The sequence below is a fragment of the Agelaius tricolor genome, unplaced genomic scaffold, assembly GCF_023055355.1.
Source record: "Agelaius tricolor isolate 1412-34295 unplaced genomic scaffold, bAgeTri1.0.p SCAF_6, whole genome shotgun sequence".
Taxonomy (NCBI): Eukaryota; Metazoa; Chordata; class Aves; order Passeriformes; family Icteridae; genus Agelaius; species Agelaius tricolor.
In genome coordinates this window covers 38,379,928-38,406,275 of record NW_027269266.1, presented here as the reverse complement: position 1 = coordinate 38,406,275, position 26,348 = coordinate 38,379,928, and the positions used below count along the sequence as shown (strand labels likewise).

General features: G+C 41.6%; 1 protein-coding gene across 4 annotated transcripts in view; it reads right to left on the bottom strand.

Annotated features, from left to right (window-relative positions):
* Window positions 1-24,752, bottom strand: part of RBMS3 (RNA binding motif single stranded interacting protein 3) — a 707,113-nt gene extending 682,361 nt beyond the window's left edge. For 3 of the 4 annotated variants that reach the window (XM_071429410.1, XM_071429411.1, XM_071429413.1), the window contains exons 1-2: window positions 24,358-24,752; window positions 23,514-23,704 (exon numbers count right to left, since the gene is read on the bottom strand). In XM_071429410.1, coding sequence (XP_071285511.1) covers window positions 23,514-23,693 — 180 coding nt within the window. In that variant the 5' untranslated portion in view covers window positions 23,694-23,704; window positions 24,358-24,752. The remainder of the gene's footprint in view (window positions 1-23,513; window positions 23,705-24,357) is intronic. The other variant, XM_071429414.1, reaches the window with a different exon arrangement.
* Between the last annotated feature and the right edge of the window lie 1,596 nt (window positions 24,753-26,348).

Here is a 26,348-nt window from a genome sequence, read left to right as displayed (position 1 = left end):
CTCCAGGACAATTGCTCTGACCATGGACTAGATCACAGATCCTTCTTTTAATTACTTGGCAATTTCCTGGGCCAAGTTTATTCAACTGCCCAGCCATGCACCATCTTTCCTTCCCCCCTTTCAGATTTCTACAACTTTTCCAGGTTATGTGCAGGCCCCCTGATAACTTTATGGCCTTTTACATAGTTTAGTTACCTTCTGTGGTGGAGAGAAGGCAATGGCCACCTGTAAAAGCTAGACAAGAACCTGGGAGTCTGAAAACTAAAAGTTACTGCTTTACTAGCATGACAGCAACAGACAGCTGTGACCAGCCACTGCTGTGTTCAAATCCCTGATACCTCCCAATCTTCAACTTGTCCTTCCCCTACTTTTCATTCTGAACTTAATTACTGCCCAACATACTATAAACAGGATTTGAACAGTGGTATTTCTCCAGTAGAAAGCACTACTGCTATCATCAATTAGACCTGAAGCGGGCTGGGAAGATGACAGGAACACAAGGCATATAGAAGAAGGCATAGAGGAGAAAGCAGTAAGTTTTCCACTGTACACACCCTTTAGAGATATGCAGATGGGGGTGGGGGGAGAAAAAGAAAAGCCTTAGGCACATTCCTGCTAGTTCTCATGATTCAATTCCTACTTTTACAGTATTTAGGTTTTTTTTCCTAAACTTTCAGTTCTAATAATCAAGGTATTTTGTCATACTTGCAAATTTCCCTTTACAGAAAGGTGGCGGGCAGAGCATAGGAAAAGTCTTGAAAAGAAGATTCCTCCAGAAGCTAAAAAGCAAAAGTCATTCATAAATCATTCATCAGTCCTAAGCCATACTCATCACTGGGATCCTGTTTCATGACTTGAACTGCAATGTCTACCATAACCACTGAATTTCCTTTCCCGACAGGTGAACATAACTCATTTTGCTCTGTGCGCTAGGAAGCTCTGGAATTTTTCTTGGCATTTTAAGATAAACTGTCCCTTCAGGCTCTTACAGTCTCCTCTTCCCTTCTAATACCAAAGCCTCAATTAGACCATGATTAAAGAGGATGTACTTACAGATACCAGCAGAAGGTAAAGGTTGTCAGTTTTATTACAGGTCAGGAATGTGTTTCTCTCTGTATTCTAGACTTCAGAGTTTAATGGGGAAATAGAATTTACTAATAGGCAAGTCAGATTTCCTCAACAGAATTCAATCTTGATTATCAATTAAACAGGCATAAAAATATCTAACCAGATGGTTTCTGCCAGTCAACAGAAGTCTTATGGGAAAGAGAACTTACACTCATTGACAGAAATATCTAACAGAAAACTAAAACAAATCCAACAGGAGATGTGCTTCACATGCTGCTTTGAACTCCTCTTTGCTAAAAAACCAGGAGTGAATCTGTGTACTGCAGAATATTGTTTAACAGATTCATTTTCTTTGTGAATTTGTTTATCATACTTCAGAGTGCTGATCAGTTTTTAGGAAAATGTGATGCAAAATTATTAAGTACTGTGGCATAGAAGCCCGGCATTGAACTCCTCACTCCATTTGCATTGAGGCAGGCCCAGCACCATTTATTCTCCTTTGCTTTTGACCTGTTTCCCTCTGCTTTCCTCACACTTCAGCTTCTGCACAGGTTCAAACAGCTACCTATTTTTTAATTGCCAAAGAAAACATGGCTTTCTCCTGCACAGTTCTTCACGTGGTTTCCTCACAAAGATGACATGATCCCATAGTGTTTCATGCGCAACATTCATTTTTGGATCAGTAACAAGCTGAAAGTCTGGTAATGTGCACTCTCCTAATTTAGAAATGGAGCTTTATAACACTGAAATATTGCAAGAAGCTCCACTGCTTGCCCTTCCATTAATTTGTTACTTACTGTGTTGGATTCTCATCAGCAATTCTTAATTGATGTACTCTGAGCCATGCCATCAAATATTCTCTATGGATCTAGCTGGCAATAATGGTTAATTTCTAAATTTTGGTAAGTTAGTGATTATTTAGGTTGTGATTACTTCAGAATAAATAAATTCCTACATTTTGGAAAACCCCAATAAAGAGTGGGCATTGCTACAAATAAATAATATACTGCAATAAGTATTCTTATAATGGTAATGTATGATGCACGGCCATTTTCCAGATGCTACAGAACTAGTTGTGCTGCCAACAGAAGCAGCCAAATCCAAAACAAATCCATATGAGGAATTACTGTTGAATCAACCTCATCAGTGAGAAAAGCTTCTGCCACACAAACCTTTTTCCACCTTAGCATAATCTTCATAAAGTTAATGAAATTCAGCCTACCCCTGTTACAGCTGTAAAACCAAAGTAAGTCCCATACAGGTGAGTTAGAACTGATGTAAAGGAGAGCCAGGACTAAGGATATTTTCCATCAGGGCAAAGACTGATCTGCTAATGTTGTTAGTGATGTGACACTACTGCAAAGCAGCCTCTGTGTGGAGCAAACACTGCCTGGCACAGATTCCACTCTGACCCAGAAATACAATGTAGTGGCAGAGCTGCCATACTGGAGCTGCATCACCACCCAAAAGTTCTTTTCATCCTCAAGTCTTACAGCACAACTGGCCCTGTTGGTTTGTCTGCAGGGTAAAATATTTCTCCATGAAAAGAAAAAACATATTTCTCCTCAGGTTTTAAAGAAGTAGGCAAGTAGGATGTATGGACTTTAAGACCAGAAAGGGTGACTAGAACATCTAGTTTGACTTTCTTGAAACAAAAGCCAAAAGCCTTCAGACAAATATATGAATACACAATACAAACAAAACCACCAAGTGGAAGACTTATATCTCAACCTTTCCTAGTCACCACTTAGCTAATCTTTAGATTTTTAGTATTTTTAATCCTTCTTCATAAATCAGTACCTCTAGCTCCCAATTATTTTAGTAACAGGGTCTCTGAGCTATATCATGTGTAGAAAATTATTGACCTTTAAAACAGAAGGTTTACTTACACAGACATTAATTGCTATTGTAGCACAGATGAATAGTTAAGCAGGCCTATGAAACGTTTCGCTCAAGAACCTAATTCAAGAGAAGGAAATACTTTATGTAAATCCTTGGATGACAAAAGGTCAAATGCAATGAAGTTCCTATCAAAGAAAAAACCTGCTTAGGTCTATTTGCCAAGTACTGCAAACAGGTTAACCATACACATAATTAAGTTCTGAATCCCTTTATGATCATATGGCATCAACCTGATTGCAATTACAGTGCCTTGGGCAGAAGATGTCATTTTAAGTAGAGAATCACTACTCTGGACAGGTTTTATGAATGATTCTCATTGATTATCATTTCCGATTAAAGGAAATAAAAGCATTAAATGGCCACTTTGATATTGGAAGTGACCTTTCACCTGGACTATTTCCCTAATGGATGAGGGTTAAATTTACTGTGACAGCATCTAACCACATTTGCTATGGCCTCAAATTTGATGGTACCAGTATCACATCAGCAGCAGGCTGAGTTGGTAAGACCATGACATGCAGAGTTTGTACCAGAAGTATGATTATTAGTATCCTAGGGAGTCAGAAAACCTCGGCATTTTCCAATCACCTACTTTACATTTCAGTACCTAAAGAATTACACACAGCTATACTATGACCTACAACAGGATTTTCAAAGGAATACACATTTTTCTCTTTTACATTTTTTTCCTGCTTAATGTACCTCAACTTTATTAATTTCAGCTCCAAAATATTGGCGTTCCCAGTAACAACCAATAACCACAAGTAAGTAAATCACAGGTAACATCCTCTCTCCAAACAAAGAAAATATTGTATTTCTAACATAGTACTGCCTCTTCCAGTTAGCACAGCCATGTGAAATTAAATATAAAAGCTCCAGTGAGTGATTTTTTTACTAATCCTGTGTAACACATTTTGCAAAAGTGTCAAAAAGAAATATAGTTCAGTTGCTGAATACAGAATGGAAATTGTTTACTTTACAATCCAAACTTCTCTATTTACATAAAAATAACTTCACTACAGCAGAAATTTCAGGCTACAACACAATATTAATGGAGTTCGATTGCATATTATTCTAAATGGGTTATTTTACAGTCATTGTAACATTAGATCTAAATGCAAGACATAGACTTATACTTGCAGTATATTTTAGTGTACAAAGAATATTTCAAAAAAGAGCCAAAGGTAAGCATCAGAAAAGAGCTTTTTTAAAACTACCACCATCCTAAACCCTGTATTTGTATACAGGCACAAAACTCTATTTTAGTATTAATGTTACTTATCTCAGAATTACAACCTGATATTCCCATGAGAAAGACTGACAAACATGTCCTGGTTGCACAACGAGCCATGTATCACCTTTGCTTTAGTTCTTCACTGACTTTTTTTTTAGTGTTCCTTTTACTGGCACGGTTTTGTTTTACATTGGTTTTACTGTCATGCTAGCTGTAACTGTACACTACACATGCCTCTCTACAGTCCATCCACAAAGGAAATGAATCATTACAGCTTTTACTTACAGGGCCTGACTTCTCAGTGCAAGCTGTAAGGTTTCCATCCTCAGTATTACTCAGCACAGGGGTGCTTCCATTAGATTGTTTTATTAGCCAGGAGTCCTCTGGAGAGCTCTGCTTCCACTGGAAAGTGCCATAAACATGAGCCGCAGTGAATGCCAGCTGGGAAGAGAAATGCATTGCTGTATCCCTTTAATGGGAGAAGTTGCTCCCCAGTGCAGCTGGCAAGCTGTTCTCAGGCTCCCCTTTGGAGCCAGCCAGAATACAGCAGTTCATGTTCACCAGGAATTACTTTCTATTTGCTTTCATCTTCCTTTAGATTGAAGCAGTATTTTAACAAATGGAATAAATTTTTTAAAGCTGCCTCTGCCATATGGCTGGGACAGTCTGCAGGCTTCTGCTTTGGGAGAGAGGTGATCCCCACCACTTCTCTGAGCCTGAGGGAAACTGGTATTGATGTCAGCAGTAGCCATGAGCCTGAGGAACATGTCATTTACTCCAAGCAGCTGTCATCCCTCCCAGGGCCAGGGCTCCAGGAGGGCTGAGCCACACTGCCATGGACTGCGAAACCAGAGCTTTCACACCTTTGGTTCTGTTGCCTCTCCAGAGCTATCTGACCTTTTGAAATCTCTAGGCTTTTTCCTGAGGACCTAAGAGGTAAGCACCATTTACTGCTGGCACTTACACAGTTCTGAAAGTCTTGGCTCCACACCAAGTGCCAAAGTGCAAGGGCATCAGACTTTCCTGCAAGGAATATCTTCATGTAACAGCCTTGCCATTAATCCACATCTGGCTGTGAAAACCTGTCTCTGAGTTCCTGAAATAAGATCAAATCTGAAATTCTTCTAAGGAAATATTTTTGAAAAATTCTTTTAACCAGCTCAGCTCCCCCATTGACCCATCAACTCTCCATCCAGTCTACTGGATCTGTTGAAGCTGTATCCTCAGAGATCCACAAAGAGGGACTAAAAGAAATGGAGAGGAGGAAAAGAAAGTAGTAGGCAAAAAGTTAATCTCGACTCTTGTCCAGTGCCTAATGCTCACTTACACTAATGAAGAAAAACAGAATAATAACAAACAAAAAACTCAAATGAAACCAAGGAAAAAAAGAAGGGGGAGGGGATGAAAATAGAGAGAACTTCTCAGACTTTGAGTACAACTGGGTCATTGTCACTAGGCTGTGATTCTGTGGAGTACATAGTTTGAGAGACAGAAGACTTGGCACACAAAGCAGGCCACAGTAATGAGCAATGGCAGATTTGCATGTCAGGTCTTTCCACCATAGTACAATTAGTCTACTGGTACTGTAGGCATGACTAAGGATGGTGGGATATGAGGGTAAGTGATAGAGACAAAATGAATGATTAAATGGCCTCAGACCTAACTTCTGACCTCATTCTATCATAAACAGAAAAAAGTGAGAGAACTCTTGTGTGGATCAAAAACCTGGCAGGGTTAGCTGAGCACATGAGACAAAAGAAATAGCACAGCACACTCATTCTTGGGCTGCCACAATGCTCCGTCTGCACCAGAGACACAAAAGACTCAGGTAGCATCTGGGCCCCAGAACAACCTCACTAACTACCAGGGGAGATGATTAGGCTGCTTCCAGAGATAAAAAGCAGCAGCTGCTGATTAAGGAGAGCCAAGAGACAGCAGAGACACTCTCAGAGTCTGCTGCAGAGCAGTAAGCAACAAAAAGACTGGAATCCATGTGAACAAGATGTCACTCTCCAGATCTCTTATCCATGTAGCACACAGCTCACCAGGCTGAATGGGGACCAATCCAGAAATGCTGGTTAACTCTGCACTGCAGTCTTTCCCATGGTCTCCACAAATCCAACTCAAAAGCCTGGTTCTAGGCTCTTCTATTTGCTCAGCAAAATACAGTCCCCTTTAGGCTCTACGAAGTGTGCTCAAGAGGTGCCAGGATATGTCCAAGACTCAAGTCACCAGGATGTGGCAGCAGGTGAGAACAGGTTATCTTAATTTTCCTGTTCTGTCTGCCTTGCTTCTCCATGGCAATTCTCAGGGGCCCTTCCATTAGATGTACTCTGGAGAGTCCAGGAGTCCTCTGGAGAGTTCTGTCATCCCAGTCATTTGATTAGCAGCTACAGCCATGAACAAACCACCTTGTTCTATGATACACTCCCATTCCCAAGAACCAAGCATTATGCAACACTGCAAGTTTTCCAAACCTGTCCTATATCATACTCTGGAAACCAGACAAAGGTACTTGCTATTATCCACATGTGTGGGAGAGACAGTCACCTTTAGAGACAAATTTGTGGTATTTGCTCTTTAGAAACACTGAAATGCAGTGATTCAAATTCCGAGTGAGACCACAAAAGAGTCTGCTGCGGCTTTTAGGGAATAAGCAGACATGATGAGATTTTGGAAGGAAATGGGCACAATTGTGGTAATCTGTACAGTAACAAGAAATTGCTACTGGAGATCTACCCAGACACAATACTGCAATCGAGAGATTGAACAAGTAGCTAAATATGGGGGGAAATTGACCTCATCAATAACAGAGCTGCTTCAAACAAACAGGCATTTACCTTTTCCACCACTCTTTTTATTTTTTTAATCCCTACCATTGCAATTGGATAGAATCATAGAATCATTTAGGTTGGAAAAGACATTTAAGATCATGAGTCCAACAGTTAACACTGCCAAATCGACCCTTAAATCATGTCCCTAAGCCTACCCTGTTAAACTCTTGCCCTCAGAGTTATCCAGCGACTTCAACTTCCCTCAGCAATGAGTTCCCAGCATAGCAGAGCATTTCTTCTGACTTACTTTTGACTTTGTCACTTTTAACCTTCACAGAATGCTCCTTGTTCTTCCCTGATGGTAGAAATAGCATTTCTTGCTCTGTAAAGCCTACACCTTCATTGTCTGTAACCTTTTATCATCTCACTTCTGATTCATTTCCTCTCCAAGGTAAACAGCCCCAATCTCTTCAATCTTGTGCTATATGAAAGTTTTTCCTTGTCTGTTTAAAAACTGATTTATGTAAACAGTTAAAAACTTACTCTGTTAGCTTAGCTTGTATCTATAAATTAGCCATGCATATTAAATTTGTATTAGCTAGGTTTAACTGAATTAAGTGTATCCACACAGGATTTTTCATCAAATTCCTAAAGTCAGTTTAAAATGACACCTTTTGTTAAAGCAAAGCAAATGAAAGTGTAGCTAGGCCATAGCCAGTTTCTGATCCACAAATACTTCCAAAAAGAATTCAGACAGTTCTTCAGAAAGGGTATATTTCAGCAGACCCCTTAGAGAGTGTTATCTCCATTATCCTGAAATTCATGAAGCCCCCATGCATAGCAGGGAGTAATTCTTCTGAAATATTTTCCATCAGCAACACAGGGATTTGTTACAGAATTAACTTAACATGCTTTACCTTGATAGCACCTCCATTCGTGGGAGATAGTTTATTGCCTAGGCAAGGCAAAGTGCTATTAAACCACAGATTTTAATTCAGCTGCAAGTAAGCTGCCCTATTGTACTCAGAACACAACAGCAACATAATGAAAACTGCTATAAAAATTAATTCTGAAAATATCAAGTACAATCATGGTTAAGTTTAAACAAAGGATATTTGCTAGTTCATTCCAAGACTTAGTTGCACTCAAAACCCAATGAAAACTGGCTTTTACACATACAGGCACACAGAGACATTTGCCTATGGAATAGAAGTTTTAAATTATGGCTATTAAATGCATGGTATTTCTTAATGACAGCATTCATTGTTATCCTTGTAATAATACATTTGACAGAGGAAGAAAAGAGGAATTTATCGAAAAGCTGCCAATGGATTTTAATAAAAAATACTTCCCAATAGAAGGCAACAACATCCTTATCTACTAAGCCACAAGTGCTCGAGTATTTCTCAAGGAACTTAGAGGCACTATTTTGCAATAGAAACTTAGAGAAAGTTACAAAGAAGCAAATAATTCTAAAAATCAAACATACAGGACACTGAGTTGAAAGAAAGTAATTTCCCACATTAACATTCAGATCTATTATACATGCATACAAATTTCCATGCAAATCAGACTTCACTTATTGTGTATTTTGCCTTATTTAATGAAAAATGAAAAAGACAGAAGAACACCTAACCCCTTCCATTTTGCCTATTAAGTTGCTGCTGCCTGCAGGACCCTGGTGATGGCATTTCCACTGAGGCTAATCACAGAGAAGAAGTGTGCACATAAACAAGAGAAAACTCATGCTCAGGTTAGAGAGAGCAGCCACCCGGCCTGTCCGTCACGTTCACCTCTATTCACACAGTAATTGCTGCACTCTGGAAAGCTGACTAGACCCATCATGATCTCAGAACACTAGTTATCCCCTACAGAACCATTTTCAAAATTGGTAAATAATACAGCTAAGTATAAAAGGAGGGACTGTCAAACAATTCAGCTTTAGAGAACTCACTTTCACAGAATGCGGAAAATTGGCGAAAGCAGCTGAAATACACAGTCAGTCCTGGTCACTGCTACAGCTGCAGTCCTGGCAGAGATGCCCCTTTGTGTCCCTGCCATGTGTGTGTCCCCTTGACACTTCCCTATTAACCTTCATTCCTCTTTTCCCACAGGGAAATGTGCTGGCAGTCTCCTGCCCCCCATCAGCTCCACACTAGTGGGACGTGCAGGCTGGATGAGCAGAGCTGCTGTGGGAAAGGCTTACAAAGAGCCCCATTTTGCTTCAAAATGCCTTCCTGCCAGCTCACTTCTCCTGCCTAACTCCACTATCTATAGCTTTCAAATGCTTCCCCTTCATAATCACACCTCCTACTATTCTGAAGACTATTTTCTGGGAACGCTGAACATATTTGTTGGCTCACTGGCCCCTAGCACACTGACTGCTCATTCAATAGCATTCACACAAGACTGGAAAAGACTTGTCATCCTCTTACTATCTGGCACTCTGTTAGTAGCTTACTACTGTTTCCCTCTGCAGTACAGGTCCAAATTGAATGTCAGACGTAGGAAAATGCCAGCAAAAGCTCCGGTTCACAGTCAGGAACCAGCCACAGGATACAGTCCAAAACTAGATACACACTGGCACATTACCATTATTAACACAAGGTTTGCCATGAGTAAAGCCCTTTGTCATTCTTCTTTTTGACAGTGAGGACAGGGAAAATTAGAGTTATTACAGTATTTCAAATATCTGCTGGGTGATAACATCCTATAGTGGTAGCATTAGTCAAAAACAGGCAGACACTAGGACAAACAGATTCTCCTGCTTCCATAGCCAGGACTTCTCAGAAGCAAATTCCCACAGAGATCACACAACCTACAGTGTAATTGTCTCCTGGTTGCCCAACTATTGAGAAAAGGAAGGAAGGGATTAGGCCTCTAAGTCTTCCTGCTCACCAGCCAGGCTGCCAAGTACATCCACCACCCAGCCTCATTCCTCCCACTGCCTGGCTCTGTGACTGGCTGACCTTCCCAGAAATCTGCACAGCCACAGCAAATACACCTGGGGCATTCCTGATGGTGGCTGAATTGTCAGCTAAAATAATCACCTGGCTGTCACTGGGAGCAACACAGGTAGGGCAAAGGGGAGCAGCTCAATGTGCATGCTTTCAGTCCTGGTAACATGGTAAACAGTTAACATATGGTAATTCTGAGGGGGTTGACACACTGCAGCAAATTATTAAAAGGCTGACACTCAGCCGAAAGAGCTGACACTTTAAAGTTACTCCCTAGCACAAAAGAGAAAAAATGAAAGTGAAATGTGAACTGTTGTCTCGCATGCTCATATTTTGTTGACAAATTTATTTGTAGGTACGAATTCAGCCCTTTCTTAAGAGTGTCACCATCAGCTGCTGATAAAAAAAAAGCAACCTGACTCTATTACAGATGTGTTACTCTTCAAACTGACACTCCAGCAAGAGCAAGAGGACAAAGAATTCCACTCTTATATATCTGTTGTGCAGGCTGAGGCTACACTATCAACTGCAATATTTGACATTGTTACACATCCCTTCTAAAAAAGACTACGTAGAATTTGAAATATTGTATTATAATGAAATACCTCTTTAAATATATCAGCCTTGGAAAATGTAAGTTAGCCAACAGTTTCCACTTCAAAATACATTTCCTTTTTAAGGTCCTTCAAAACACTGTTCAGTTATTACACTCACTTTATATCAACTGTCTATTACCAAAAATAGATTCAGATTAGGTATCACATCCCCAGCACACTGGTATTCCTTAGTTCTAAGACTGTTTTTTATAGAGTAGGGTATGCAATGTTATATTGTTGAAATATTACACTTAGTGCTACACGAACATGTAAGTGTACAGGTTTCATTGTAGCAGCATTGTTTAATTACATAAAGGAAGATGGCACTTCTCACTCAAAACCTCAGAATTCCAAGACCTGATCATGCAAGTATGTAAAACTGCAGTTTTATTTATAGTTGCATTCACTTAAGACAATTGCCAGGTAATTCTTATTAACTTTTGGACCTTAAATGCATCTGAAAACTCTCTGTAAATGCCATTTCATTTTAAAAACCATCAAAGCATTTTCCAGCACAGAATCATACAGAAATGACGTGGAAGATTTACAGCATTCTCCTGCTCCAAGGAAGGATAATTCCTAATCCCAAATAAAATCTCATCAAGGGACTTTCTAGAGAGTTTTGTGTGGAACATAGTAAGATTTGAACAATGCATGCTCAGTAAAATTGTAATTTTAGTAAACTTTAAATCTTCAGATTTATTTCAAAAGAGATCTGTCCATATTCCTTCCTTTTTCTTATTTTCCAAATCTGGAAATTTCTCCCAAAATTATACTGCTCAAAACAATCCTCTTATAGCTCTGAAGAATAGAAGTGAGTTTCAATTTCCCATTGATACTATAGAATATCATTCTCCTAAGTGTGCAAATGTAAGAATTCTGTAAGTTGTTAGAGCACTAGCAATGCACAACTAACCCCATCTGAACCTGCTAATACACCTTCCTCTGGATTATTTTTTAACAATCTGTACTTCTCCACTCCCTCATGCATAATTTCTACTCGTAACAAGTTCTACTTGGTCATAAATCATTTTAAGTTAGTAAAATATAACATGCCTGTGGAAAATGTGGTGAAATTCCTTTGCTAGTAGGACACAAAATTTGTCCTTAGCCTACATGAAGTCAAATACTAGATCTCAGCTTTAAAGATGCTAAAGCACTTTTCCAAGCCCTGTGTTTTTAAAATTTAATAATTTACTAGTCCTTTTGATCCTTACACTTCTGGGCTGATGCTGAAGTGCTGTCAGAGAGGTACAGTAACAGTCATGGCAAGGGTGTGGTCTCTGTTTTCTGTTGCAGAGTCCGTAGGAGCACTGTCAGCCAGCACACCCTGGCACTGGTTTGGAAGGAGATCAGAAGAGAGGACAGTAACAGCCTACAGATGTGAGGTACGACTTTGTCCCTCTCTGTGGCCACCACTGCATTGGCATCCAGCACCAGCTGCACAAATGGAGTATGGGAATAGTATTTTACCTATGGTGAATGTGCCTCCAGATACTACAGACCAAGCAGTGGCCTGCCATACAAGCAGGTCACACTCCCTCATTCTTGCCAACTGAGGGAAAAGGATGAACTGCCTTGTTCTTCTTTTCTGTAACTTAGCCTTTAAAATAGATCCCATTTATGCATTTTACATTGGTTTGGCTTTTAAATATGAGATTTATTATTTTTGCCTCACTGCTGTATGTATGCTTCTCCCCCATTATTTTACGCACCATGATAACATAACAAGTGTTGGTTGGAAGAACTCAACATTTTCTGCCTTTACTCTGCACAACGCATACACTTCTGTTTGTGCACAGAGTAGCTTGATGCACACAGTGCATTTCTGTACTTTTCATTTGGTAGCTCACCTTTTAAATTCTCTGCAGTGATCTCCACACCACCTTTCAGAGGTCCTGACCCTGGCTACTGAACTTCTGTACTTCTCACAGTGTTCTGGGTAGCTGTGACAGTCTCTGCCACAGCTGTACGACAAAACAGGACCACACTGCATACTGAGATTATTGATACCACAGAACTGTGTGTCAACAGGTGTAACTGCTCTGACCTGAGTCTTAAAAATGGCAAAAGTTCTACCTACGACAGATTCATCTATAATTTTCCTTTGTGTAGGTGAGAAACAAGTCATCTCTATCAGCAAATAAAAGAGTAATACTGTTAACTATTGCATCACTGTGTTTTCCTGCTCCTAGTTCTTATTATCACGCAGTACATAGTACATAAGTACCTGTTATCTATGGTTTTCTGACTTTATTGTCTATAGTCTCTTCCAGTTACTACCATCAGATGTGGATGTATGACTAAGAGGTGTCACACTATGATCACAGGTAACATGCACAGTCACTTGTGAAATGCAGTCTGATGTTGCAGAATGACACCTTTCCATGGGCTTTGCTTGAATCTGCAAACAAACATGGGCAGTATGGAGAGCTCTGGATACCAGGAATAATGCCACAGTCAATAGGACAATGTGACCAAACTGATAACCTGCTGTGAGGAGCTAAGTCTGACTCCAAAACAGCAGCAATTGTGTGACTGCATCACCTGATTGGTTAGGAAGACCTCAGTGACTGTTTTGTGTGCAGCAGCATACAAAAGCATATGACAGCATACAAAAGCATATGACTGCAAAACAACTGCCTGAAGAGAGAAAGTTGTTGAGTCTTACCAACAGGCAGAACATGCAGAGCAGAGAGCAGACCAGAGAGTCCAGAGCTTTTTTCCTGCCCTGAGCAGTGTTTCCCAGCACACGATGATCCCACTTTTGATGTTGATCTGGCTGATTATCTCATGCCAGTCCTGTCGTAAAGATTCCCTGAGACACACTGACCTTGATCACCTCTGATACTCTAACCTCCACATGGCCTCTCTCTGAATTGATCCATCAATTACTTGTCTTCTGCACAGGGTGTGTCCTCTTGACAAGTTCAAGAAGTGGCACCCTTGGATCCCATTTTAAGGTCAAACAAGGCTGTGCTTTGCGTAAGACCACAACAGCACATGACACCGCATTAGCCACCTCCCTACTGTGGGAGGCAAAGTAAGGCTGACACTGTTGCTGCCTTGCTCTCTTGAAAACCTGCATGGCTTTCATTCCCTCTAAGCTTGCTACTCCTCCCTTCTCCCTTTGGAAAGGTATTCATGACCTCCTCCAAACTTTAATGTTCTCTATTTAAGCAAAAATTTCCCCGAGCGCACAACAGGCACCCTTTAACTACATGCGCTGAAGTGACTACAGAACATCTGTGGATGTCTGTCTTTGAGGCCATGCCAGCAACCTCACCATTTCCCTGCATCCATCTTAACAGCCATCTGATAACAGTGTGTCATTTCCTGTGCCACACCATGTGTGCAGGGATGTAGATGATAATGCGGATGCTGGCTGCTCTGCTTCAGGAAAAAGTCATTTTATCACTTGGAAATTTCAGCATGTCCCTGACATAGTAAAGTTGAAACATGCTTCCAGTTATAAATTAGTTCATATAGAAGCACTCTATAAATGGACTGATCTTCCCAAAACCACTTACTAGATCGGGGAAAATTTAGTTTAAGAGCATATCCTATGATAGTGGGAGAAATAAGACAGAATTAAAAATGGGGATTATTTAAGTTCCGAGATCTTTGGGGAGATCCCTTTTAGCCTGTCATATCTCAAACCAAACTAACCTAAATATTATTGTATCTATTTTCTTTGGCAATGGCTTGCTTTTGCCATTTATTAGATATTACACAATAGGTGGGAGAAAGTAAGCCAATTAATTATTAAAAGTGGTTTTCACACACTTTGAAAGTCTGCATGTCCTCGAAGCACACTCAACAAAGTTAACAAGGCTAACCAGGGTACTGTACAACGTCTGTCAAGCCTCAGTTGACATTTTGTGAATGCTGCGAAATTCTGCTGTGTGCTTCCTTAACTCCACATGGACCCAGTGCACACTTCATAAAGCTCTTTTGCCTCAGAACACAAACATTACAAACCTCTCTCTGCTAGCCCTACTCAAAAGTTGCTGCTTTCAATTAGTTTTCCAGCTACTCCCTCTTTACCCCTCCATGTCACTCCCTCTCATTCTTAATTCACCTGAAGAGCACAAGTTATTTACAACCTACCCCCACACACCTGCCCATCTCTGAGGACTTGTAGTCACCCTTCCTATGTCATGTCTGATTCACACATCAAGGCAATAAACCACTCTTTTTGAATCCAGAGAAAAGCACAATGCCTATTTATTTATATTATGTTGAATACAAAATTGCTACTAAATATAATAGCCATAAAAGTTATCTTTGCTGGATACTAGCCCTTTAACTCCCTTTCCACAAAGACCTAGAGTAGTTTGGGTCCAAAACCAGATTTTCTGCTGTGGTCTCCTAAAAATCAGTACAGACTCAGTAATAACCTCAGTGAGAAAACCATCACTGGGTAATAGCAAAAAAGAGATGTCAGTGGTGCTTGAGGCACTTGTTGAAATCAATTAACACACTCTGTGCTGATGGAACAGGCATGGGTTCCACAATATTTTCATTTTATTCTCCAATCAATTATAAGAATCTTTTGCAGAGGGTCTAGAACTAAAGGGGGAAATGTTACCTTTATTTTCCCTGCACTTTCTGATCACATTATCACTTTGAATAACCTGTGTCGAATAGCTTTTTGGAAACAATAAACCCTGTAACCATAGGACAAGGTGTTCAATGGAATGAACTCCAAAGCCCAGGAACACTAAGTGCATTAACCAAGCTTTGTGGATTGAGTCTGTAATTTTGATTCACTCAACACTTGCTTTTCAGTCAAAGAAACTATTCCTATTCTGCTTCTGTAACAAGATTTGTCTTCATATAATATATAACAAAAATAACAGCTGCATTTAAACACATGGCAGAAGCCATTAGGCATGGAAGAATTACTCTTTTTCTAGTAAATCATGGCTGTCTAACAAATTTTATACAGGACTGTCCTTGTCATACTATGAGCCAAATGTTGTCTTGTTTTATCCCAGTTAAGATGCACTGGTTACTAGAGTTCCTGAAAAAATTTATATTGCCCCTGTATCTCAGAATGCAATGTGGGGAACTGAAATAAAACAAAAAATTTTGTTATAGGCAGAGGAGAATTTCAGAACCATGCAGAAAGGATGACAGTGAGGAAGCAAAGAAACTACTGTAGAATACTAACATCTGCATTGCCTTTCAGATCCATTTTTTTTCTTCTACACATTTAAACATCACACTAAAACCTGATCTGACCCCTACTTTTATGGAAATTATTATCAGTGGTCCTGTTGTTTCTTTTCCCATTTGCAGCTGTAGTCCCATTTTCTTTACTATTTGGGTATTTTCAGAGACAAGATGTTAAAAAACAATAACTCTACCAAGACTCTGCAACTTTTTATACCATTGCCGGACAATTACTACTGGCAGCGAGTCAGTAGAGAAATCCACCTAGCACAAGGTGCTGGGAAATAATCCCAGTCCCTGTGTGAGCAGCATGTCTGCAGCCAGGCAGAGAACAACCAAATATGGAACCAAAGAAAAACTGAACCACTTCACACATCAGTAACTATACGTCTCTCTTAGCTTAGGCAATTAAGTAAACTGAAACCTCAGTCTAGTAAAAATTGCTGTGCTGTAAGGATTCAGCAGAACAGTAAGTTTTTATCACAGATAGAGATGGTCTAAAAACACTGCGAGCATCTAGGAAAACACTGGGAATAGCATGCAACAACATGGGCATTGTTCGTCTCTAGCTTCATTGATTATCCATTGTTTGAAGCCTCAGATTTGTTACAAGCTGGCACTCAGCTCTTGGCTAGGAACTCCTGTGAATACTAGGCTTTTGAGAACAAGCTCTACTTAAGTGGGAAGGATATGCCATGCACTGGCCAAGCTCTGAGCTGTCATATGCAGTCCTGAATAGGACTGCTTTCCAGTCTCAGCACATAGGCATGAGCACATACCACTACATCTGAGTCAAGGCAATGGCCCAACTGCTCAAGAGGAGATAACAAAGCCCTTTTCAGTGCTGCATCTTCATCCAAGTAGGAATCCTCACAACCCTTCTGCAGCCAAGACAAAATTGCCTTTAACCAGAGAGTCAGTTCTGTGTCTTCTGCATACAAAACTTGTGGTTGTGTTGCCGATGATTCAAGAGCATTGTTTAGCTCCCACCCATGATGTTCATTGTTTATGTCGCTGGATTTGTTATTCAATCAACTACATATGCACTTAATTTCACTTTGTACTAACTCTAAGCAGTATTTACTTTTCATGAAATGTCTGTATTACAATGAATATGTTTACTACAGGAACCAGTCAGAGTATGATCACCTTTTCAAGCTTCATCCACTTATTCATCAGTGGGATGAAAAATTTATACAGTTGTAAGACTGATAAACTTCATCAAAATATTTCTCATATGATTTATTTGAGAGGACAACTATTTTAAATAGCATATTCTCTTCTCGGAAATCTCTGTATTAGGTAAAATTTTACAGAATCATTCACATGCACTATCATGTGTGTTTTTTTAACACAGACACAGGCAAATCACAGATGTCAATTCCTTGTTCTCCAACTTTATGCTTTAACATAAAACACACATTCTCCACATTCCAGATTCTGGGATTCAGTTAATTATCTTCTCAGTAGCTGGGAAAGTGCTGCGTTTTTTATTTAGTGTAAGAATAATGTTGCCCTACTGTTGACATCTACTTAAGGTAAGATTTTTTTCCCATATCGTAGAATCGTGGAATCTTAAAGTGGTTTGTGTTGGAAGGGACCTTAAAAACCATCTAGCTCCAAACCCCTTGCCATGGGTAGGGACACTTTCCACTATACTGGGTTGCTTAAAACCCCATCCAACTAGGCATGGGGCATCCACAACTTCTCTGGGCAACCTCTTCCAGGTGCCTCACCACCCACACAGTTTATTCCTAATGCCTAATTAAGAATTATCTCTTCCAGTTTAAAGCCTTTCCCCTTGCCCTGTCATTCCATGCCCTTGTAAAAAGTCCCTCTACAGTTCTCCTGTACACACATCCCCTTTACACACTGAAAGGCTGCTTAGGGTCTTCAGAGCTTTCTCTTCTCCAGCCTCTTTCCACTGGAGAGGTGCTCCAGCCCTCTGATCATCTTTGTCGCCTCTTCTGGACTCACTCCAGCAGCTCCATGTCCTCCTTATGTTGGGGTACCAGAGCTGGATGCAGTACTCCAGGTGGGGTGCACAAGAGTGGAGCAGAGGGGGAGAATCATTGCCCTTGACCCGCATGCTGGTCATGCAGTAAAAGGAATTGCCAAAACACGAGACAAAAATTAATTTTGGTGATATGAAAATGATGAGGTCTTGTTCCCAATATCTTGTCTCCTTTTGGATTCTTTGATGTCTAATAGAACATGAGTTTGTTATTCTTGACTTCAGATACTAACAGTTTCTCTCTTTCTCTCTCTTCTTCGCATCTGCTTAATTTTGTAACAGAGGCACAATCCTAGGTTCATCTAAGGATTCATTCTCTCACTAGAAAAAAGAGTGAGGCAGATACATGAAATGCATCAAAATGCAGAAGTAGACCTGCCTGCAAAGCAAGGCTTTCAGTTCATAATGAATGTCCTCTTTTTTATTTATTTTTTTTTAATCTGAATTTTTTACTTAGTCTCCTCAAAGCAGATAGCTCTTGGGTCTTGCTCATCAAAACAGGTTAATGGCAGGGCTAATAGCTTTGCTGCCCACATCAGCAATACAAAGAACTAAAACCTCCCTTCCAGAGGCACCTGCCAGGCACTCTGGCTTTGGGCAGCCATTCCAGGAACATGTGTCCAGGAGTCTCCCCATACAGTCATGAGTTAGCCTGGCCCAAAGCTGTGATCTGGGAATGTGCAGGATAAATACCTGAATATGAGGGACTCAGAATGTCCTGGGTCTGGGGCTTTGGGTCAGGCTGAACACTGAACACAGGCAGCCACCAGGCTCTGGGAACCCTGGAAGAACAGGGCACTGACTTTTTTTCAGACCACTTCATCAGGAAGAAACTGAACTATGCAGATCAATACCAATATCACAATGGTCCACAGCACAGATAGGAACAGCTTAAGAATAAAGAACAGATGCTTAAGAGTGGATCTGAAAAAGACAGAGTTGATGTTGCTGGGCTGGGGAATGATTTCTGAAATCTTCTTATCAATGATTTAGACAAACACGTTATTCTCTGCCTCTGTCCTCACTTTAAGAATACACTTGAATTTTTGTCTGACATCAAAAGCTCAGAATAACAACAACCACAGGTATAGTTTTCTGCCATATCTGTGTGGTGAAGAATTTGTCCATCTGTCCATACAATGGCCTGACCGTGACTATTCATGCCTGCATTACATCTTGGCAGAACCATAGCCCATGATACACTTGGCACAAAGCCTTTAGTACTTAGAAACTCCAACTAATACAAGGTGGTGCATTTTACACTATTATCAGGAGAAGCTGCTACCACAAGCAACCAGCAGTGTTGTCTATTTCTGCTTTCTTCATCCTACACACCCCATCCTGGTTCCTCATAGCCATTACTGATTTCAGTTTTTGGTTCTTAACTTCTGATTGCTCAATGGGATGGGTCCAGATTATCTGGCAAAAGAAAACTCAGTCAAATTTCCAAGAAACATGACAGTGGTTGACAACTCCTCTTCTGTTCAAAATGGAACTGCCTGAGGTAACATAAGCACATCTGATCTCAGACTGGAGACCCTCTGAAAGAATGTCCATCATCTGCTTCAAGCATAAACTGCATTTCTTGAGCCTTCTCTCTCTAAATGTAAACATGCCATAACATTTGGATTTCCGAATCAAACATAACTAAATACATAAGAGAAACTATTAAAAAAGAATTCCCCTGAAGCGTCTTCCACTATTCCTGACCTACTGCTTGTGGAGGATGAGTGAACAAGCACTGCATAGTTGATAGCAGTATTGTAAATACACTAGCAGAAGGCTTTCAGAGACTGATGATCAGATCATGTGTACAGTAGAACAGAATCCCCAAGTTAATACCAAGTGCCTTTCCCCAAAGCACTCAGCTTTTCCCCTCTAGAAGCTCACACTTGGCTGCCATTATCACACAGCGCTATCACAGATGAGCATCCTGGGAAATAAAAAAAGCCCACAAAACACCTCAGAACTCTTGCATCAAACACTGGTGAATTCGTTGTCAACCAGAATACAATGTAGCCAGCCCACATAATGCTATAACCTCAGTGTGCTCATTTCCATGTAAATACACAGAAGTTCTTCACTTTGGAGCCATTTCACAGATGGTTTTATATCTGGAATGTAGGTATAAAGTGTAAGCTCTGGAGGTGCTTGTAGATCATTTGTGCTAAATGATTTGTGCATACCAGAGAGATGCAGAAGTCTTCCTCAGTATAAAACATTACATTACCAAATCCATACCTCGGACCAACTTCTGGAAAACCTGGGGGCTTTGGAAAATGAAAACACTGTAATAGATGGGCTGTAGCCAAGGGCTTGAAAGTCCTAATGCAAGGCTCAGGGTATCACCTCTGGGAAAACTCTACCCATCCTGAGCTGTGAGCTGTCACAAACCTCACCCACAGTCACTGGTTTGCAAAAGAACTGCAAAGCTGCCTTCTACTCCCAAAGTGCTCCAAAGTGATCCTTGTAAAGATGCAATCATTCCAAGATAAGCTGGAAAGAATCCTTGGTACAATTTAAGGGCCTGGATCTGTTGGCACCGAGTCATCATGGAGTGGCAAGATGGTGTGACAATACACCCACACAACCTGTCACAGGCATCAGCTGCACCTCCAGCCAGGAATGAACAGCCAGGATTGCAGGTTGTTCTCTCCCCCAGTCACTCACTTTGCCATACTGGAGAATGTCAACATGCTTCTGTATATAGGATTAGACCTATATGCTTTTAACTAAAATAACAGAAAACATTGTAGGAGTGTTGAAAAATATTTTCTGATGTGTTTTGCTTTAAGAGAAAAAAATAGTATCCATATAGTCAGCCTATTAGCTCTTTAAATCTTGCACTCTACTATTTGTGCTTCATTTTCTCCCACCCAAATGGCAACTAGGCTTTAAAGCACCAAGCACTGTATACTTAATAAATTATAAAGTCAAGCTTCATAATTTCTAATCTCATACATCAGTCAGAGATGGTCTCAACAGAAAGATATATGAGAAGTAACCTAGGTCTTCCTCCAACAAAGCACTTAAGCACACACTTCAGCACATCAGCATCCCAGCTGAAGACAGGGGGATATATTTCAAGTTACACACATTTCAAAATTTTATTGAAGCTCAATGACAAATAAACTAATATACAGCAGGGAAAAAACCTTCAGTATCAATATAAGGGAGACTACGGTAGTATCTTCTACTGAAATTCCATAGACTTAGGAAAACACTTGCTTTGGTTAATTCAATGTTCCTTTTGGAGGCAGTGACAAAAAATACTTTTATTAGAAGATAAACTTGACCCAGCTCCTTTTAGATGGAACTTTTTTATGTCCACTGGAAATGGAGCTCAATGATTAAATATGAGATTTTTATAATTGAAGCATGATCCCAAAAAGCCAATCTGACAGTGAAATCATGAGACACTGCAAGATCTTAATATTAAGGTAGTCATAATTATACATTGTCAGGAATCCAGGTTCTAGTGTCCTTTACAATTTCCACGTAGAGCGCTGACACTTTTAGCATGTACCAGTGTGCCTCGGACGTTTGTATAAGGGCCAAGAGAACAGTGGTACAGTTATTTCAATCAATTTAGAAAGTTCTTAGATAATATTTCCAGAAATGCTTGAGTTCAGTTTTGTAGTTGACTTGAGTTTTTTTCACAATAGTGTTGGATTTTACTATCCCTCTAATGGTTTTTCCCCTTCTCATTATATTTCTGTTGCCAGTACTTTACCAGATATCTGAAATAGTTCTGCACTAATAAGAAGTACTGGTTGTCCTGGGACAGCATCCAGAAAAGACACATACATTTAGGGAGGTTTGAAATATCACAGCACATCCCAAAAATACAAGCTAGTCATTGCAACAACCTTGGCAATGGCAAACTTGGAAAAGCTAATAGTGGAATTAAAAAAGATGAATATATCACAGTACTTTAGCATGGCTATAGATAGAACAAAAAACCAAAAAAAGAGGTAGTACTTTTGTTTACACGTCCAGAAAATGCTGGCAGATACAGAATAAAAGAGTGCAATCCTGAGTCGTCTAAACACATTGATTAGCCACACCACAGAGAATCAGGCCTTCTTTGGTGTTCATTCACCTTGAGATACACCTTCTTTGCCTTCCTCATGTCCATGATTGGTAAAACATTAGACTGTGTGGTGCATCAGAAAGTAATTATTGAGCATGGATTTCTGCTGATGGCAGGGTTTTAAAATTCTCGAGGCAGTGGCAAAACAAAGTCATATAAATGGCAACCTTGGCTCTATATTTTAATTATTTTGAAATAAAATAATTTTAAGTTTAGTAAGTAGCACAGTGCAAGGAAAGGGATCCTAGAAACAAATCACACACACACACAAATCATTCAGCTAGGTACAGTAACATGCAGTCACGACAGAATTAAATATTCATAAACTCAAAGGAGATGGAATTCTGTGCTCATCTATCACAATATGTAAACCACCAGTTACCATTTTAAAAATAAGCCCTTGGATCCACCCTCTTAAACTGTACGGGCCCTGTTTAAATGATCCAGCGTCAATACCCTCTTTTAATTAAAACAATAGCACAGATTTTACCGAACAGTAACAAGCCCAAAAGTGTAGGAGGCAAATGCTGAAAACTCGGAGTCTATATTTAAAAATACAATTTTTAAAAAATGCAACATGAGAAATCTTTCTCATGACAACTGGAGCTCTAGTCATGCAAATATGTGGTGTGACATAGTTGTTGCATTGATTTATTGCATTGCACGCTTACATTCCTTCATTGTGTTACTGTTCTCTTACACATTTGTAACAAAACCAAACTATAGTAAAACTAGTTGAAGAAACACGGCTCAAATCCAGTACATGCCAACATTTCTTTTTTACGTTACTCTAGGATTATAATCTGTTTGGGGGTATCTGTGCATCCAGACAATTACTCGGATTTCAATAAAATATAAACGGATGTGTTTTACAGTCTAGCACACAGGGATCACACCTTGCAACCATCACGGAATTACGATGAAACTTAAACATTTACCAGTCTCTGCCTGTCACAGACCTACAGACACAGCAGAATTCATCGGCTTCAGTTTAACAAACCCACGCCGAGAAAAATGAATGAAGACAGTGCCCACAGACAAAAGCACTGATCAATGCACTCCGCTGACATTATCTTAATGGCAACCTTTTTCCATCCCATCCTCCCTACTTTCCGATTCTCCCAGCAGCAGACACATCCGCACCAAAGGGTGCGATCTGACCCATTTCTCGCTCAACTTCGTCACCCGCAGGTTCTCACTCGGCAGCGAGCAGCCGTCCCCCGGTCCGCAATGACACAGCAGGGCTGGAGGGACACAGCGCCCGGGCTCCTTCCCCCCAAGTGACTCGCCCCTCGCCGCCGGCTGGGAGTCGAGGCGAGGCGCTGGGAGGGAAGGGGAGCGGCGGCCCCGCCGGCCGCGGCCCCTCGAAGTGAGGTTAAACTTTGGCGGCGGCACCTGGGCCGCTCCCGCCGGGCGGGCGGGCGGAACAATGCCCGGCGCCCCGGGCCCGGCGGCGGCGGCCCCGCGCTCCCCGCCCCGCCACCCCCGTGTCCTCAGACAACCTCGGCCGCCGGCCCCCCGCCTCCCGCCGCCGCCGCCGCCGCCGCGCTGACAAAGGGCGGCGCGGGGCTGCCCGCGGCCGGGGCCGGCGGGGAGCGGAGCGGCAGCGGCCCCGCCCGCCCCGCCGAGCGCGGCCCCGGGCAGCCGGCCCCTCCGGCGGGCGCGGCGCCGGCCGGCCGGCGGCGGAGCGGACCTACCTTTTTGTCCTCTTTCTCAGTGCCGTGCCTCCGCTCCGGGTGGCCGCTGTCGGCGGCGGGGGCCGGCTCCGCGGGCTGCCCATCGCGGTGGTGCGGGCGCTGGTGCGGGCAGCCGCCAGACCCCGCCGCCGGGGGGATGGGCTCCGGGCACGGAGAAACTCCCTTAACATCCATCTCCATCTTCCAGTTCACTGTATTGCGAGACAAAAGCAGGCAAACACTTTCCACCACCCCGCGTCTTTCTTCTGCTTTCCTTTCTCCCTCCTTTCTTTTTTCCTTCTTTCTTTCTCTCTTTTGTTTTTTCCTCCTTCCTCCCTTCCTTCCTTCCTTTTCCCCCCTCAGGAGGCCGTGACACGCATGGCTCTGGCCGCGGCTGCTGCACCGATCCGGCGGCTGCAATTCTCCCCTAGATCCTCCAGACTTTTGTATCCAGCGTGCGTGTGTAAGAGTGACTGTGTGTGTCTGTGTGTGTGCGTGTGCGTGTCCTTGGCACGGCGGCCTTCAATCGCCCCGAAACAGCAAACGCTAACTAAGCAGATCTCTCGCCACGAAGATCAACTCCCGGCCCCAGCCTAATTGTGGTGGTTATTTACTTTACGCTATCTGTGTCCCAGGCCCGGACAAGCCCTCCCGGCTGCAGCCCTTTGAACAAAGTTAACTGGAGGGAGCCGAGCCCGGGGAGGGGGTGGGGGCGAGGGGAAACCGCCGGGGTTTAACACGGGGGAAGTGACAATAACCCGGTAATGTCAAGTAAAAGTTAAACCTCCCCCTTCCTCCCCTCCCCCTCCCCTCTCCACAGCCCAGGCAAGCGCAATACAGCAAAGCAAAACAAGCGATTTCAGACCTGTGCAAGGTGCTGGTGGCGAGAAGAGAGGAGCATTTACCCGATTGTTGCTTTTATTTTATTTTCCCCTCGCCTCTCCCCCCAGCACCACCCGCTATTGCAAATGTGGGCTCCTTGATGTTAATCTCCTCTCAGCGGTCTGAGTCTATGCGTGTGAGTGGAGCTCCCTCTCTCTCAGGCTGCCAGCGCCACGCAGCACTGCACAAGGAGAACTGAAGTAAGGAGAAAAACAAGAACAAATCCAGGCTGGAAATCTAAATTAGTGCTAGCCACCGGCTCTCCGATTTTATCAACACAGATAAAAGAAAAGAAAAAGAAAAAGAAAAAAAAATCGCGTGTAAGCTGCTAAATCAGTTGTGACCGCAGTGCACTCTAGACTGTTTTATTCTTTGTGTTATCTTCCTTCAGACTGAAGTTAGACATGATAGGGAAAAAAATGCAATCTCATTAAGAGTGGTTTATACCAAAACAAGAATTTCTTAGTGGTGCCAGAGCCAAGCCAACTCTTCAGCTATTCCCCTTTTCATTTCAAAGAGATGAATGGTGAGCACAGACCTGATCGTTCTTAAATCAGGACACCATCAGGTGACCAGTCTGCACTTCTAAATATAACACCCTATTGTCCTGAGGAGCAGCTGCTCTGGAAGTTAACTGGAAACATCTCCTAAGAGCCTGCAGTGCAAAGATCTGATCTATACATCATCCAGCTGATGCATGTACTGACCTCTCCAACAGCGACTACCAGCTCTGCGCAGATACCGGGCCACATCCTCAGGAGCTGGTCTGTTTTACGCCAAGAGAGAGCCTGTCCCGGGATATTTTGGGAAGCAGGTGACTATCAAGTACTTCATGACACCCTTTTATTCCTGGCCTTGGGTTGTGTTATCCCCCAACAGCGTTGTTACTGTGGGAACCTGAACAGTTCTTATTGTTACAATATATTCAGACAAAGGGCAAGAGCTAACCTTGCAATAGAGAATAAAAAGGCTTTGTCACACCAAAACTGAATTTTTAAAATACGCATCTCTAAAAATCCTTTTATATTGTTCTCAAAGCATGTCAAGTATTTACAATCCCTGCTATTTTCTCAGATTGGTGCAAATGAGGAGCCCTACTGCTGAAATTGCCAGCATAAATGTTTAAAATTGAGGTAAATAATTAGACAATCAAGCCATATATATTAACTTTTATAATCAAATACTTCAGACTACTTACAGTCATCCATTTGTAATAATTACAATAGACTTTATTGAAAGCCTGCATTTTGAGGTAGAAAGCCTTATACCTTCTGGACACTCTTGCAGTTCTGGTCTCATAAGCAGAAAGCAGTACAGACTGCAGACAGGCACTTTGGAGGGGAGGGCTGCACAGCCACAATGGCTGCACAACGTGTACCAAGGTGGACTTGACAGCAGAATTGTCCAGAACAAAGCAGTGAGCCCACACAGCTGATAAGCCATCCCACTGTCTGTCCACCTGCACAGTCACCCCTTCCTTCCACAGAGAAGAAGTCATGCAAGGAACAAACTTCTGTCCTCTAGAGCTTTTCAGTCAAAGTACTCCCAGTATCACGGGTTGGAAAATGGCAAAATAAAAGTGAAAATAAATACATTGTTCATTCAGGCACTACAGTGCACATTTTTGAAAACAACTGATAAATTAGGTAGAAAACTTCCCATGGTAGTATTACTAAATAATCCTGTTAGAAAATAACAATTCCCAATCTACCATCTCGAGGACTGTAAAGTAAAATTCAAAGCCAAACCAAGCCACCTAAAAATACAGAAAAACTTACCCAAATATAAATATTTGTCCATGTGCTCTGAAGATTACTGGAGCTGGACATTGGCAGAGAACCAACGAAAACTAATTCCAAAGGTGGGGGCCCTGGACTCAGAAAGCTCTGCTCCTAATCCTAGAGAGTTTAACCCCCAAAACCAAAAGAAACTTCTGAGATAGTTTAAGTGAACATGATCACACATAAGAAGAAA